This window comes from Macaca nemestrina, chromosome 11, assembly GCF_043159975.1.
Source record: "Macaca nemestrina isolate mMacNem1 chromosome 11, mMacNem.hap1, whole genome shotgun sequence".
NCBI classification, from domain to species: domain Eukaryota; kingdom Metazoa; phylum Chordata; class Mammalia; order Primates; family Cercopithecidae; genus Macaca; species Macaca nemestrina.
The window spans coordinates 98,196,439-98,211,263 of NC_092135.1; the positions used below are offsets into that span (position 1 = coordinate 98,196,439).

Here is a 14,825-nt window from a genome sequence, read left to right on the forward strand (position 1 = left end):
AGGGAAGGATGGAGACTCTTCCTTCTGAAACATCCCTGAGCATCTGTCTGCCGCCAGCTGCCCTCCTAAGCCACCACTGGAGATATGAAAGAGGGACTTTCCAATCACTTACAAACCCAAAGAAACATACTATATTTGTCTTCTCATTTCATATCAGTGCAGCAGGAAATATTTTTTCCATAGTGCCTGAAATGTAAACCCTCTCACTACACATTTTAAAGGTCAAATTACATTTTTGTCTCCTTGAGAGCAGAAAAACAATTATACTGAAGAGTAGAAAATTGAAGGCTTTGCTTTATCGTCTGTTTTTCATTATAGAATTCTACTCAGTCCTTAGAAGAAAATGGAAAAATTAAGAACCGAAGGTTGTAGCTAATGATAAGAAGTCACTTTCATTAGCCATTCTGTTTCTACCTGAGTCTTTTTCTCTTTTTGCAATAAAACCAAATATTGCAGTGGGGACCAGGATTAGGATGAAGATCTGAGACATGTAAAGATAAATACAGTAAGGAATTGTTCCATTAAATGTCTACTTGGGGGTTATTCTTCTTTGGCTTCAGCCAGGCAGCAATATTACTTGGTGTTTCTGGGCATACCTGGCATATATCCAACTACTCTAATACCGGTGACATACCCAGATGTGCCAGCCATTGTGCTCTTTAAGCCAAATGAAGCAGGTCTTTTACATATCTTACAGTGCCGTAGTGGTTGAACAAATACTTCTTGGCCATTTCATTACTCTTAATTAGGAGAATCACTGGAATTGTGGCACTATATATACTTTAACAGGTGGGCATAGGAAAAATATGTATTAGGCGAAACAGGTGCTAGAATCACATCTCTGTCACAGAATAGATGCTGTGGCAACAAGCAAATTTGGGTTTTGAGTTCAGTCACATGGAAGATGTTGACACAAGTATGAGGAATGAGTCAAGATTCCATTGTTAAACCAACGTGGCTGAAATATTGATAGTAAACACTCCTGGTGTACGCTGAGAGTATCTGGGGTAGGATAGTGTAGTTGTACGGTAATAAGATGACGCTTTTCTCTGTGCCGTTCAACACGGCATGTTTATAAAAGGATTACCAGTAGGAAAGCTGCCTTTAGGAGCCTTTTCAGCCACTTAGCATTGTTACATAATAATTTTTAAAAGCTTTCAATTCCATTTTTAATCATCAGGAATGTGTTAAACATTTACTAAATTTTGCCAGTTCCTTAGATTAAACGATTAGTGAAGACAAAAATCAAGAGTTTGGCCAGCTAGAGCAACATCGGGAGACCTCATCTCTACAAAAAAATTTAAAATTAGCCAGATGTGGTGGTATGGTCCTGTAGTCCCAGCTACTCAGGAGGCTGAGGTGGGAGGATAATTTGAGGCCCCAGGTTGAGGCTGTGTAAGCCGTGATCATGCCATTACACTGCAGGCTGGGTGACAGAGAAAGACCCTGTCTCAAAAACAAACCAATGGGTGGGCACGGTGGCCCACACCTGTAATCCCAGCACTTTGGGAGGCTGAGGTGGGTAGATCACTTGAGGTCGGGAGTTCGAGACACAACATGGCTAAACCCTGTCTCTACTAAATATACAAAAATTAGCCGAATGTGGTGGCGCATGCCTGTAATCCCAGCTACTCAGGAAGCTGAGGCAGGAGAATCACTTGAACCTGGGAGGCAGAGGTCGCAGTGAGCTGAGATCACACCACCGCACTCCAGCCTGGGTGACAGAACAAGACTGTTTAAACAACAAAAACAAAACAACAACAACAACAAAAAAAATCATAAGAGTTCAGTGTGTTTTGGTTTTGTTTTCTAATAAAATCAAGAGTTTCTATTGTGTTTTTTAATGTTTTGTTTTAAAAGACATGTAATAAAAGGGCTGTATCTCTTTCTGCTCTGGAAATGAATACAATCCTTTCATTGATCAAAATCTATATAAACCAGACTTTCTGACTAATCCCTTTCCTTCTCATCAAGTAGTTTTTCTAAGTGTTCACCTGCTTGTGACTTGCACAAAGCACCACAGAAAGAAAATTAAACAAACGTTTTTCTCCCCACACCCAATATTCAATATTATGCCAGAAGTTAAAGGAACAGAGAGTATGGGGGTGAACATTTACTTGCAAGGGACACCAAGAGACAATAATGGAAGAGGCTAATAAATATATTTATGCCTCAAGAGAGCCATGTGTATGGTTTCTGTTGCTGTCTAGCTGACAAATTGCCCAAAATGACTCCTTTTCCTCACTCTGCACCAGTCCAATAAACCGAAATAAGCTCCAGGATCTATTCTGAAATTGTGAAAAGGGCAAATACCCATATTACATGGAGAAACTCAAGGTTCCCATGACTTTGTGACTAAAGCAAGTCCCTGTGGTGTAGTATATTTCATATTTTGCCTCGTTTGTGAATATGTGTCTTTCTAAATAGGTGTAGCTCACTCTTTGGAGGTGAACGCTTCTCTTTTCCTATTTTCTTTCCTCCCTGAGGTTTTTCTCTACAATAGATGTTTCCCCAGGGCCTTTGCAAGGACTGAATGAATCAGTTGACATGAAGGAAGAGCAGGTTGATAAAGACAAAAAGTACTGAACTGGCCTTTTCAGTTTAGGTACAGTCCCCAGGAAACCAGCATAAATAGCACCTTGTATTAATAGCCTTCCTGAGCTCCATGTGTGGATTACCTCCATACGTTATGTCAGCCACACACTTGGCACTGGCGGTCAGCTCTGCTGGCACTGCAACCTTCTTTGCAGAATCAAGGCCCGCAATAAGAGCTGGAAGACAAGAAATTGATTCTAATTTCAGCCTGAAATCGGAGATTTCTGAATATTTTCAGCAGATGAAAGCTTACCAATCAACCAGCCCAGGAATGTACTTCTGAAAAGGAATTGTTTTCATCATAAAATAGAAAAATAAAGAGGAAATAAGCAAATTGTTCTATCTACATATTCCCATAGGATACATAGGATTCTTTTTAAAAAAATATATGCCATATGGTCTATTTTCACTAGAAAAAAGAAGATGAATTTGTTCTTATATATTAGTATAAATATAAAATACATTATAATACTGAAAAGTGAGTCCTAAATTACAATTTCAAACTGCTTCTTGGAGCTTATTTCTGTTTTTTTGGACTGGTACAGTGAGACTAAGGAGTTATTTTGGGCAGTTCGTCAGCTAAGTCAGCAACAAATCATATAGAAAGACTGTACATGAAGCCGATAAAACAGAATTCCTTATGTGTATACTACATGCTGCTTCTAGTGACTATAAACTCTTGATTCTTACCAGGCCATATTCTAACAAAAGACACATTTTCCAAGGTTTATTAGCCACTTAATTAGGAGGCATGGGATGTAGAGTTAGAATAAGATTTAAATCTCATCTCTACGTATTCTAGCTCTGAACCTGGTTGAATTTTTTTAACTCCTTCACAGCTATAAAACAGAAGTACTGTTACCACTTTCTAGGGGTTTTGTGAAAATTCATATACAAGTAATGCATTTATCACATCATTCTAGAACGTCACTAGCCTGGCCCATAAGAGATGTTCAGTTAAGGTTGATTCTCTTCCAGAGTAGCGTTTGGGAAATTTCCTTTCCTCTACACCAAGACACTGGCAATAAGTTATCCCTCCCAACTTTCTGTTTATTTAGCATGCAGTGGATTCCAGCTATGGGATAGGAATGGTTCATCACCACTTTTACTTTTTACTACTTGATGAAGAGAGAAGTAAGACAAAGGGACTCCCAGTTCTGAATGTCACATTTGCCACCAGAACAGCTCCCCTTCCCCTTTCTCGTCTTGCCACACCTTCTCTACCTCTCTCTCCCCCTTTCTTCATTTATCAACTTAATAGATGAATGTGTGTCAAGCCCCTACTTCTCAAACATTTGAGTGCACGAGGAGCATCAGGGCCCCATTCCCAGATATTCTGATTCTGTGGATGTTGGGTGGCACACAAGAATCTTCCATTCAGTGAGTGCAGTGAGTACAAATGTAAGTGGCCTGCAGACCACACTTGAAGGAGCATGTCTAGAAAGACTGAGGGATAAAGACAAGTCTTTTTCCTAAAAAAGCTCATGCACTGGTGGCTGCAGATGTAAACAAGCTGAAATGGAGCTGGGGAAAGGGAAAATCAGCTCTGCCTGGCTCATTAGGATAGGTTCCATTGCAGAGGTGACCTTTGAGCAGGATCTTGAAGGAAGACTAGAAATTTGCCAGATGGAGAAGGAAGAAAGAAGATTCCATGCAGAAGAAGCAACACAAAGAACCAGAGGCACGAAAGAACGTAATGTGCTCAGGGAGAAGTACCCTCCTTCCATCAATAATGATGGTCTCAGCTGGGCACGGTGGCTCATACCTGTTATTCCAGCACTTTGGGAGGCTAAGGTGGGAGGATTGCTTGAGGCCAGGAGTTCAAGATCAACCTGGACAACATGGAAAAAACCTGTCTCTACCAAAAAAATACAAAAATTAGCTGGGTGTGGTGGTGTAGATCTGTGGTCCCAGCTACTCAGGAGGCTTAGGTGGAAGGATCGCCTGAGCCCAGGAGGCAGAGATTGCAGTGAGCCAACATCACACCCACACCACTGCACTCCAACCTAGGCAACGGAGCCAGACCCTGTCTCAAAAAAAAAAAATTAATAAAAATAATGATGGTGGTCTCACTCCATCAATAAATGAATTTTGAGCACATCCCTCTTGAATCAGAAAGTTCCTTTATAAATTATACATGTGTACTACTGTTAATCTGTATACTAAAGATTAGGAAAGCCTACTTAGAATAAAAAGTGAGTACATAAAAATTAATATTGTATTGTATTTGTGCTCCACTTTGGAAGCCTGGACTAGAGTAGGGCCTTACCATGGGCAGTAACAGCACTTGCGATTGTGGGGAAGAGCCTTCTAGGTCAAAAACAAGAAGAGCCCCTCCTCTCCCCTTTTCACATGAGAGCCTGCCTGGAGGCCAGGAGCAGAGGAAGCTAGGCCTGGCTGCCTTGGGTTGAATGTGGGCCAGCATTTCTGGCACTTCTTGTACCATATCAGTTTCTTCCAGTTTCTGTTCCTGTTATTTATGTTCAGCAACCATGATGACATCTACATAAATGCCCTTCCCCTTGCCCCCACTGTGTGTGTGGTTTTTTTTTGTTTTTTGTTTTTTTTTGGAAGGAAATACAACAGTGATCAGAGTGGTTGGCTCTATTTTGTGCTTGAGACGAAGGGGCATTTTGCTTTATTTTGTTTTGAAATTTGTTTCATTTTATCCTGTTTCTAATATTTTCCAGTTTTTTTAGTAGAGATGGGGTTTCATCATGTTGGCCAGGCTGATCTTGAACTCCTAACCTGAGGTGATCTGCCCGCCTCAGCCTCCCAAAGTGCTGGGATTATAGGCGTGAGCCACTGCGCCCAGCAGATGTAACTTTAAAAGGGGAAGCGGGGGAGTCAGCATTTTTATAGTCAAAGAAACTGAAATACAGTCAAGTTACTTTCCCTGAATAGGGATCTCCATGAAAAAAAAACTGAACTAATAAGAAATTAGCAAAGATAAAAATTTCTATTGTTCATCAAAGTCATATATAATTTCTAAACAGAGGAATATAGATTTTTAGTTGAACATTTGATGTTGTGGGTTTTCCATACTATGGCATTATGCTATTCTGTCATTTTAAAAATTCCAATAAGAAAAAGAAATCCCTGTGTATTTTTTTAAATTAATTATGTCCTTTTTGAAGAACTCCAAAATATTATTAATGTTGAGAATTAGTCTTTATACTAAATCTGTGTGTCTCATTCCAGAAATGCACCTCAGACAGTACGATGAACAATTTATTAACCGTGATTTCAAATCATTGTATGATTCCAACATAAAATATGCAGACTAAGCAATATTAACACATTGTATTGCCTCTCATAAAAGAAGTAGAAATAAAATGTCAGCCTGATTGGCAATTGGGTGTAGTCATTGATGTTCATTGACAGTCAGATGGATTTTGACTTTGCTTTGTACGTTGAGTGTGGTTCATGCTTGAGGCACCCCCACTGTATTTCCTGGATGGGCATGACTAGTAGGCAGTCTTTCAAAGGGTTGTGTGCTAAACCCCAGTCCACATGCTGTGGACATGTATGTTGGGTTTTATATGTTTACCAAATAACACTGTTAAATCCTAGAAATCTTTAGAAGGACCAATCTGTCACCAGTGCTGCATTTAAGAAAAAAAATCTATTATTATTTTCCAGTTTTGAAAAGAATTCAGGTTGCTGTAAAACCTAAATGCAAATATATACAGAGTGGAAGGTGACAGACCCGGGAATTCCAGCAGTGTAACAATAAACAACAACAAATAGCCAAGGACTTGATAATGTGCTCAGGGTTAAATAAGAGTCAGTGGAAGTGGAGAGGTGCATGGGACAGACAGACATTTCTGGGGTAGACTTCAGAGGATGTAACCATGTGGGAAGTGAAGGAAGAGGAGCCATGGACACTGGGTGAGAGATGACACCAGTAACCAGCATAGAGGGTACAGGAGAGAGGACAGGATGGGGAGCAGAACAGCAAGGAAGAGCCGGTAATTGGCAGTGTGCAAGAGCGTGAGTGCCCTTTGCAGTTAGGGCTGCCAGGCCTCCTGACCCTGGGAATAAAGAACCATACAGTCTTGCTGCATTTGTGACTGTCAAGCCAGGGAAGCATCTTTGTTGACAGCTGCAACAGTTGAGAAATTGGTGAGCCGAAACCCCTGACTAGCTTTGCCCTGGGCCCAAGAATTGCTGGTAATACTTGGGGAGTTGGACTAGAAATGGTACTCATGGGAACAGTACATTATGCCTTAAATGTATAAAGGAAGTTTTCCTGTCTTGTAACTAGTGGGCAAGGGAAGGGGTACAGATGCTCATTTTTAGCTAGTATGGGGCAACTGTAGCTTCCCAGCTCAAGGCCCACGTGGTGGTCAGTGGGCACTACTAGGCTATCAGCCCAGCTGATGTCCCTCTCAGGGGCTGTTAGAACTATTGGTCACAGTTCTTATTCCTTTGCATTAAGAAGGAACAGAGCCCATAGTGGAGAGAGATGATTTTATAGCACTCTTTTCTTTTTAGTGAAAGAAATGGAAATTCTTTATGTAGAGAAGCTTGGCTGTAGGGCTTATCAGTCTTTGGCATGCTTTATGTTATTTGGTAGAGGCCAGGAAGGCTGAAATATTCATTAGCATTCATTAGCATCCTTTCTCCCCAGCAGTTCCTGCCTTCTCTTTCTACGGCATGCCCCTCCTGTTGGGCCTGCCTCCCTCCTCATGCTCCCATCCTGCAATTGTCAGCTTGGCAGATGATGAGTTAAGGAAGCTCCAACTGAAGTACTTTCCCCACAAGAAGGTTCTGCAGCAAAAGTGTCTGGGATCAGATGGTCCCCAGCAATTCCTCTCACTCTAATCTCCCTGAGGCAAATGCATGGAAGATGGAATGTGGCCTGGTTTTAACTCTTTAACATCTAACTCTGGCTGTTGTTACAGATTGAGTTCTTCACCTCCCCTTTGAAATTCTGCTTTCATTCCTCAGTATCTACCAGCAGGTTCTGCTCTACAGTTTATCAACCACATTGATGGTCCTGTGGCTGCCTCTCTATGGTGGCATCTTTATTTTTGAAGAACATTGGGCCCGACATGACTCACCCAAGCTTCCAAATGAATCAGTTTTGTCACTCAATGCCTCCATCTCCAAATTTAAAGAGCCTTTCACAGGGCAGAAAATGATAAATCTATTACTACTAAAGAGGCTTTCTGATTCTTTTCATTATTGTTATCATCAGTCCTCTATAGAAAAGAATCAAGACAGTGGAAACATTTTTATAAAATGACACTTTATCTCTGTGATTAACTATATAATAAACTGTAAAGTCTTTTACCATGGTAATCTCCTCCTTACACCTTATTGCTTTGATAATAAAAGCTTTTTTATGGCAACAAAATAAAATTTTACTATCCAGGCAGTTTGGCTAAAATGAGAAGATGTGTTTTTAGAAGGAGAAAGGGCGTGTCTGAAACATGTGAGGTCCGCGTGGATTTTATGGGAGCTCTGTTTATGTAGAACACGTTCGATGTGCCTGGTGCCCTCCAGAGGGCTTTACCCAACCATTTAGAAAACTTTTAGTGGCCAGTGGAAAGCCAATTAAAGAGTTATGTATTTCTGTCAAGTACTCAGGATCACTGTTGAAAAGCAAAAACATTCAGAACTTAGCATTTCAGATGATCAGTGGTGGGAGAACAAATTTCAGTAATTAAACCATCACAGTTTGCAAACTGTCTGTTTTGACTCAGCCAAACTTTGTGTGTTTGGTGAGTATCATGACACCTTTACTCATAAGCTTATGTCTCAAATGATTAAATTCCTTCAGTGACCAAAATTATATAAAGTTTTGCATAAATGTGATGTATGTGCAGGCACCACAATGTACTAGTTAGTAAGTTTCATTATTGTTACGCCACAGAAAAAGGAATATGTTGTCTTCCCTTATATTCATCACTATCAAGAAATTTTTGTTGAGCAACCCATAATAGTCTAAGATCATGAAATTGAACAGAAGTTTTTAAAAACTCAGTCAGAACTCTCTAAGGAAGTGACGATTAAGCAAAGACCTGAAGGAGGATCAGAGCTGATTAAATGAAGAGAAACAAGGTTAAGCAGAAGAGTTGTCTTCAAGGCAGAGGGAAGGGTTTGTTTCAAGCCCCTGTGGCAAGGAGAAAGCCAGGCTCACTCCTCCTGGGATGTCAGGAAGCTTAGATGAGATCATTCCAGGAAGGCACTGGCGCTCTACCTAATGTGCCTGGCCTACCATCTGCACTCAGAAAGTGTTCCTTGTGATCAGCTCACATTTTGAGGCAACTGAGGGCTGATATGTGTCTGCAGAGGTGTACCTCGAAAGCAAGTGTGTGACCTTGCAGCTTCCACAGTAGGAATGTGGTTCATGATACTGTCTGTGATTCTTCTGTGACTCATCAACTCCTTAATGTCATTGCTCTCCAAGGAACTCGCTCCTCCTTCTATAAATGGTAACTCCAAACCAGGGCTTTGCCAAGTGCCCTCTGTCCTTACCCAGCCTGCAGAGTTGTCAAGCCGCACTTGACTGTCCTCACATGTCTATCTCTGTCCTGGTACCTCTAAGAAGATTCCACAGATCATGGAAATGGCACCGATGAAATTACTCCCAAAACTGGATGTGACATACCCAGACACCCCAGCTTTGTGGGCATTTAGAAGGATTTAGGCACGGTCTTTCCTCTTTGACCTTCTTTTAGTCTGGCACTCGCTTGATGTGAGGCTGGCTCCTCGCTGTCTGACAGCCTGCCAAAGGACAGGCTGGCTTTACTACTTCCTCCACATCCACTTCCCACCATTATTCTTCGCTTGACAAGCCTACTGCCTAGAAAGCAAAACCTAAGGAACCCTCAGGTCTACACATTGAGATTCTCAAGGGCAGGCTGGGTTTATCTGCCCCGGGCTGGCCCCTGATCTTGGTTTGCATCAGTTCATCAGCTCCAAGCTGGGTCCTGAGTCAGCAGAGATCACTGGCTTGCCTTTGTGCATATGAGTTTTGAAAGCAGCCACCCATAGATAGCAGAGCGTGAATTACTACGATGCTTGAGGACGATCTTCTATGGAAATACCCAGAGGAATGGAAGCCTGGTTTGATGCCAACTTCACAGGCTCTTTCACATCCTCAAGGGTGTGCATTAAGCAGATTAACAATTTATTGTGTAAACCCTCTTCCCTCCTGTTGCTAGCCCAGAAGGCCTGAACTAACCATTGTATATAAATGCCCAGCTTTGTTTAATATGTGTTAGACCTGGGGACATGTATTATACCCCAAATGTCCATCTTGTAAATTCTCTGGGCACAAAGTTATGTTAACAAATTTGATCAGCAAGAGTGGTATGATGGTCTTGTAGCTGATAAAGAAATTAGCAAAGGCCCTTGCCCACACCATTCCTCCAACCTCACACACAGGCGGGAGGATTCCCAAACCTCCAGGGCCTCTGCTTTGCCTGCATTCTCCTCCTCTCCCCTCCACTGGGCATCTGAGGACATGCCAGTCTTGTGTCACATGCAGCTATTTCCCTTAGTGTGTGCTAGGCATGCTGTCCAAACCCAGGGACTCTATAAAGCCTTCTAGTTGATTCAGGGAAGGGAATCTTAATTTCTTCTTCTTGCCATCGTCGTTTTCTTTCCTCTCTATCTGCTTTTCACTATTTCCCCGGTAAGTCCTGGCAGGTCCTCTCACATCCATCTCAGCAATCCCACAAAGAATGTCGTCGTGCTGACTTTTCTCTGTTCTCTCTTCCCTTTCTGTAAGGGATAAAAATTCAAAACATGTCCTCAAGCAGAGTAGCTTAACCATATATTTGTAGTTTGGGCTTGTGGCTCCACATCTGTAGATTCTCCCCATATCTCCCCAGCAGCATGTCTTGAACAGTCTTTGTTTCTCTAAAGTAAGGTAGAAGTGCCCCTCTCTAAGAAGGTTGTAAATAACGAAAACACACACACACAGTTGCCTATGTCATGGCTATGTCTGTGAACTTGGCAGAGAAGCTCATAATCACAGGAGCACAAAGCCTATTGACTCAACCTGTCATTTCATACAATTACTGAATATATGCTGGTTGATTACATAGACAGTCTCTGGAAATGCAAGAATTCGTCACATTGGAGACCTCCAGGGAGGGGAACTGAGTAAGTTGGGGCAGAGATGGGATAAAGAGTTCCTTCTCACCGTACACCTTTTCTGTTGTACATTGCCTATATTTAAAACACATTGACATACCTATGTAATGTCAATAGATAACGGACAGGAATCCTGATAACGTTCGTTACACCAAAGTAATCATATCCAGTGACCGTAAGCCATGTGTGTCATGGGGCTGACTGATGCTGTCTACAGTTGAGGGACTAGGCTTAGAGCCCAGTTCTGGAGGACATGCCATGCACTGTGCAATTAGTCCTTTCCACTAGGGTTTCCTGGCTGGGAAGAGCTGAGTTCCTCAGTGCACAGTCCTTTACTCTTCAAGCATTTAGGTTGCACAATCTAGTTGAGGAGCCCCCAAACTGCTATAGATATATCCCAGAAGTCACTTCTTACCTTGACAAATAACTGCAGAATTTTTCAGAGGAAATAAGTTTTCAACACACTTTAAATTGCAAAAGTACATCTGATGGAGAAGAAAAAGTCCATGTGATGGAACAATCTGAGAGTAATAAAGATGATAACAGTGTATTGAAGCACATTAAATATGAGTTTATAATTAATATGTATAATTAAAATATGCAAACAAGCAAAAAAACTTCTTGATTACGTTTGAAGGATGCTAAGGAACCAACTATCATTTTGAAAACAAATAAAAGGGGAGAATCAAGCATTCATCCTGCCTTACCTCTACAAACTGTACTTCAGGATAACCAAATAATTGATAAAGTTTCTCTTTATGGAGGAATTCCAGGAAATAAATGAAGAAGGAGTGATAGAACGTGAATATCTCAATTTTGCAAACCCTATAAATCTAGGCAATGATCAACAGTGGCTGCTAAGATCATAAAAAAGAGAGATGTCTTTTGTATTTCCTATAAACTTGCCATTTTAGATGTAGAAATTTGATGAAATTCAGTGTGATTTTTTTTCAAGTGGAGTAGTTCATATCGTATACTTCCATCAGCACACACATAATGACACAATACACTTATCAAGTGTTCCTCCTAAGAAAATAAAACCTGAATCTAATCAAATGTCTACATCTAATAACAAATTTATAGGAAATACAAAAGAACAGGCTAAATAACACCATGGAGGTGTAATCAGCAAAATTCAGACTTTGCACAACTCTTCAGGACAAACAACCTAAGTTCTTCAACAAATAAATTACAAAGGGGATGAGAAAACAGATGAGAGGGAACCTCTGGATTAGAACAGATTTAAGAGTCAGTCAACCAATTGGAATGAACAGGGCTTGTTTAGATCCTGGTTTTAACACACTATTTAAAAAAAAATTACGGTACGGTTGGGGAAATTTGAATACTAGGTAGATATCTGAAAACATTAAATTATTGTGAATGTTGTATAGGTGTTATAGTAAATGATTGTGGTCCCCAAAAGTCCTTGTATTTTAAAGATATATATTTAAATATTTATGACTAAACTAAAAATATAAAGAGAATCTGACATCTGTGCTCACCCACCATGGGGGTTTTCCCCAGGCTTTTCACCCTGCACAGCTCCCTGCCTTTTTGCTGAAACCTCTCTTCACTCCTTCCTACATAAAAATCTGTAAAAGGACATATAAGGAATTGGTCATGATGCATTACTTCTGGGAGGGGAACTAGAGAACTGGGAGTTGGGATGGGATAGGAGGAGGCAAACCATTGTTAGCTTTATGCAGATAATAACTTTTCAAACGACTAACCAAAAAATAAATGAAATATGAGAAAAAGTTCATTAGAACCTTGAGATGCTTACTTGGGAGAATGAGAAAGGCAGAGACTCATGTTGTTGAGCATGTGGATGGATTGGCCCAGATCATGTTTCTCAAAGTATGGTCCCAGGACCATCTGCAGCAGAACTGGGCCCATCTCCTTCCCTCCCAGCCAGAATCTCTCAGGGTGGAGCACAGAGACACTGGGAACTACAGTTCTCAAGGACCTAAGTGCCAGCTTTTCAAATACTTATTATATTGTTGTGGAACTTTGGAATGCATAGGACAAAAATATTCCCAAATTTAAATTCAAAGCAGCACAATTCTGAAAGTCTAAAAGACTTTTTTTTAGGTTCGTTGACAATGATTTAATCAGCAGATGTCACTATGTAATCCTTGGGAACATCCCTTCCGTGTTGCCTCATATTTTGGAGAGGCAGAGCGTACTGCTGGCATTGTAGCATAGAAATATTTATGGTAATTTTGTATTTTGTTTAATGAAAATAATTTTTCTTTTGCTTTCAGTGCTTACTAAAAGTTTATCTTTGATTAAGCATTCTTTGCTCTTGTTTTTGTGTTTGTTTTTCCCCAGCATCATTGACAAAGAAGTTTCATTAATGGCAGAAATGGATAAAGTTAAAGAAGAAGCCAGTAAGTAGACGACACATGGTTATTTGATTAGGAGCTTCCCAATCAGAAGCAATCCATAGGTCAGACTGACAATGACACCAGATTCTGAGCAGGGTCCTAAAATTTATACTGAAATTTTGGCTCATGAACTCTGTAACTTTAGGCATGTCACTTAGCCCTGGAAGCCTCATTTACATCATCTGGCAAAAGGATATAGTTGTAACACTCGCCTCATACAGGTGAGTGCATGGCAGGATGGACACTCAGTACATAATAGGTGTCAGCTGAGTTTTCTAAAGTCCAAAGGGATGTTTGTGCACATAAAGAACTTATAGTTAATTGGATTTAAAATGACATTGAATTTAGTGTTAGATTTTAAGACAATTTTAACTCTTTAAAACTTATAAATCTCATCATCATTTTTACTAGTTCTTTTTTAGGTTCAATTAAGTTTATCATATTAAATTTTCCTAGAAAAGTAGTCCCATTTGAAACTTAATTACTTAAATTCCCCTCAACATTTTTAATTACATATATGAATTTAATATATCTGATTTGTCTTAAGCACTTCACTCGTCAGACGAGGCAAACTCACAGACCTAACAAGCAAAGTGTTCCTAAGCTTTTAAGCAACTCTTATAAGATTAATAATTCAAAATTAAAGATACACTAAACACAGTTGTCTTAAAATACTCCAGTTCTGTTCATGAACTTCATCAAATACACTGACACCTGCCAACTTAAAACTGCAAAAGAAAATCAATTCCATATTTTAAATTGAAAATCACAAATCACTTTGCTTAATGTACCAAATTCTCTGTTTAAATAATGAACATGCTCAAATTATCTTGATCATTGCAAAACTTAATCCTAAATTTAACATAAAATATTAACATTCTGGGTTTGACTTGTTTTATTTTCTTTATGCTGATTTCTAAATTTTTCCACTGTGGTAAAGTTACTTGAATAGTAGAGAAGAATTACCATCTTAAATAGACTGAGGCTTATGAGTTGGAAATTTCAACAAAGACAAGATTACTCAGTCAGATTCAACATCAAACCACAAGTGAATGTGCAAGGCCCTCTCTTATTATTGAATTTAGTTTGCTGTGTTAATGGGGCCCCTAAGACCATATTTTTCAGCTGGGATTTAGTTTTACAATCCTTGTCTCCTGGGCATTTTAAATTCCTCATCTTTACCCAAAGATGAATTGGATAAATGGCAGTCTGTGCCCCTAACCAGATTTCAGTGAAATCCCTTTACCTTTGATGTGATGTCTTTCTTTTGCCAGAATGAAAGATCAGACCAGATTCTTCATTCTTTTCTATTTTTCTTGTCTGGACCTAAGCCATAATTCAAGTGTCACTTTATGGAAAATAGCTATCGTTATTTTTGTTACACAGTTTTCTAAATTATTTTGGTATTCATTTCAGACCTCCTTTAGTCAGGCATCTAAGTAATTGTAAGCAACATTTTAGAATCGTGAAACACATCAAGCTTTGTTAAATGAAACTAATGTGATCCAGGGTGAAGCTATGGACTATTTAGGTACTTAAGCAATCTCTTTGATTGTGAAATTATTTTATTCTTATGAAATTTGTTGATATCTTCAGTAAAAGTAGATAATATACACTACTTGGGATTTTCCCTACTTCTCAAGTATAGCTTACTTCAGTTGCATGTCCTAATGATAAAAATGCTAACAACCAACACAGACACAAATGATCTTCTTGAACCAAAATAGAAAG

At 39.8% G+C, this 14,825-nt stretch overlaps 1 protein-coding gene across 7 annotated transcripts in view; it reads left to right on the forward strand.

The window, feature by feature from the left end:
- Window positions 1-14,825, forward strand: part of LOC105468128 (spermatogenesis associated serine rich 2 like) — a 170,939-nt gene that overhangs the window by 139,552 nt on the left and 16,562 nt on the right. For all 7 annotated transcript variants that reach the window (XM_011718153.2, XM_011718149.2, XM_011718150.2 and 4 more), the window contains one exon: window positions 13,039-13,097. In XM_011718153.2, coding sequence (XP_011716455.2) covers window positions 13,039-13,097 — 59 coding nt within the window. The remainder of the gene's footprint in view (window positions 1-13,038; window positions 13,098-14,825) is intronic.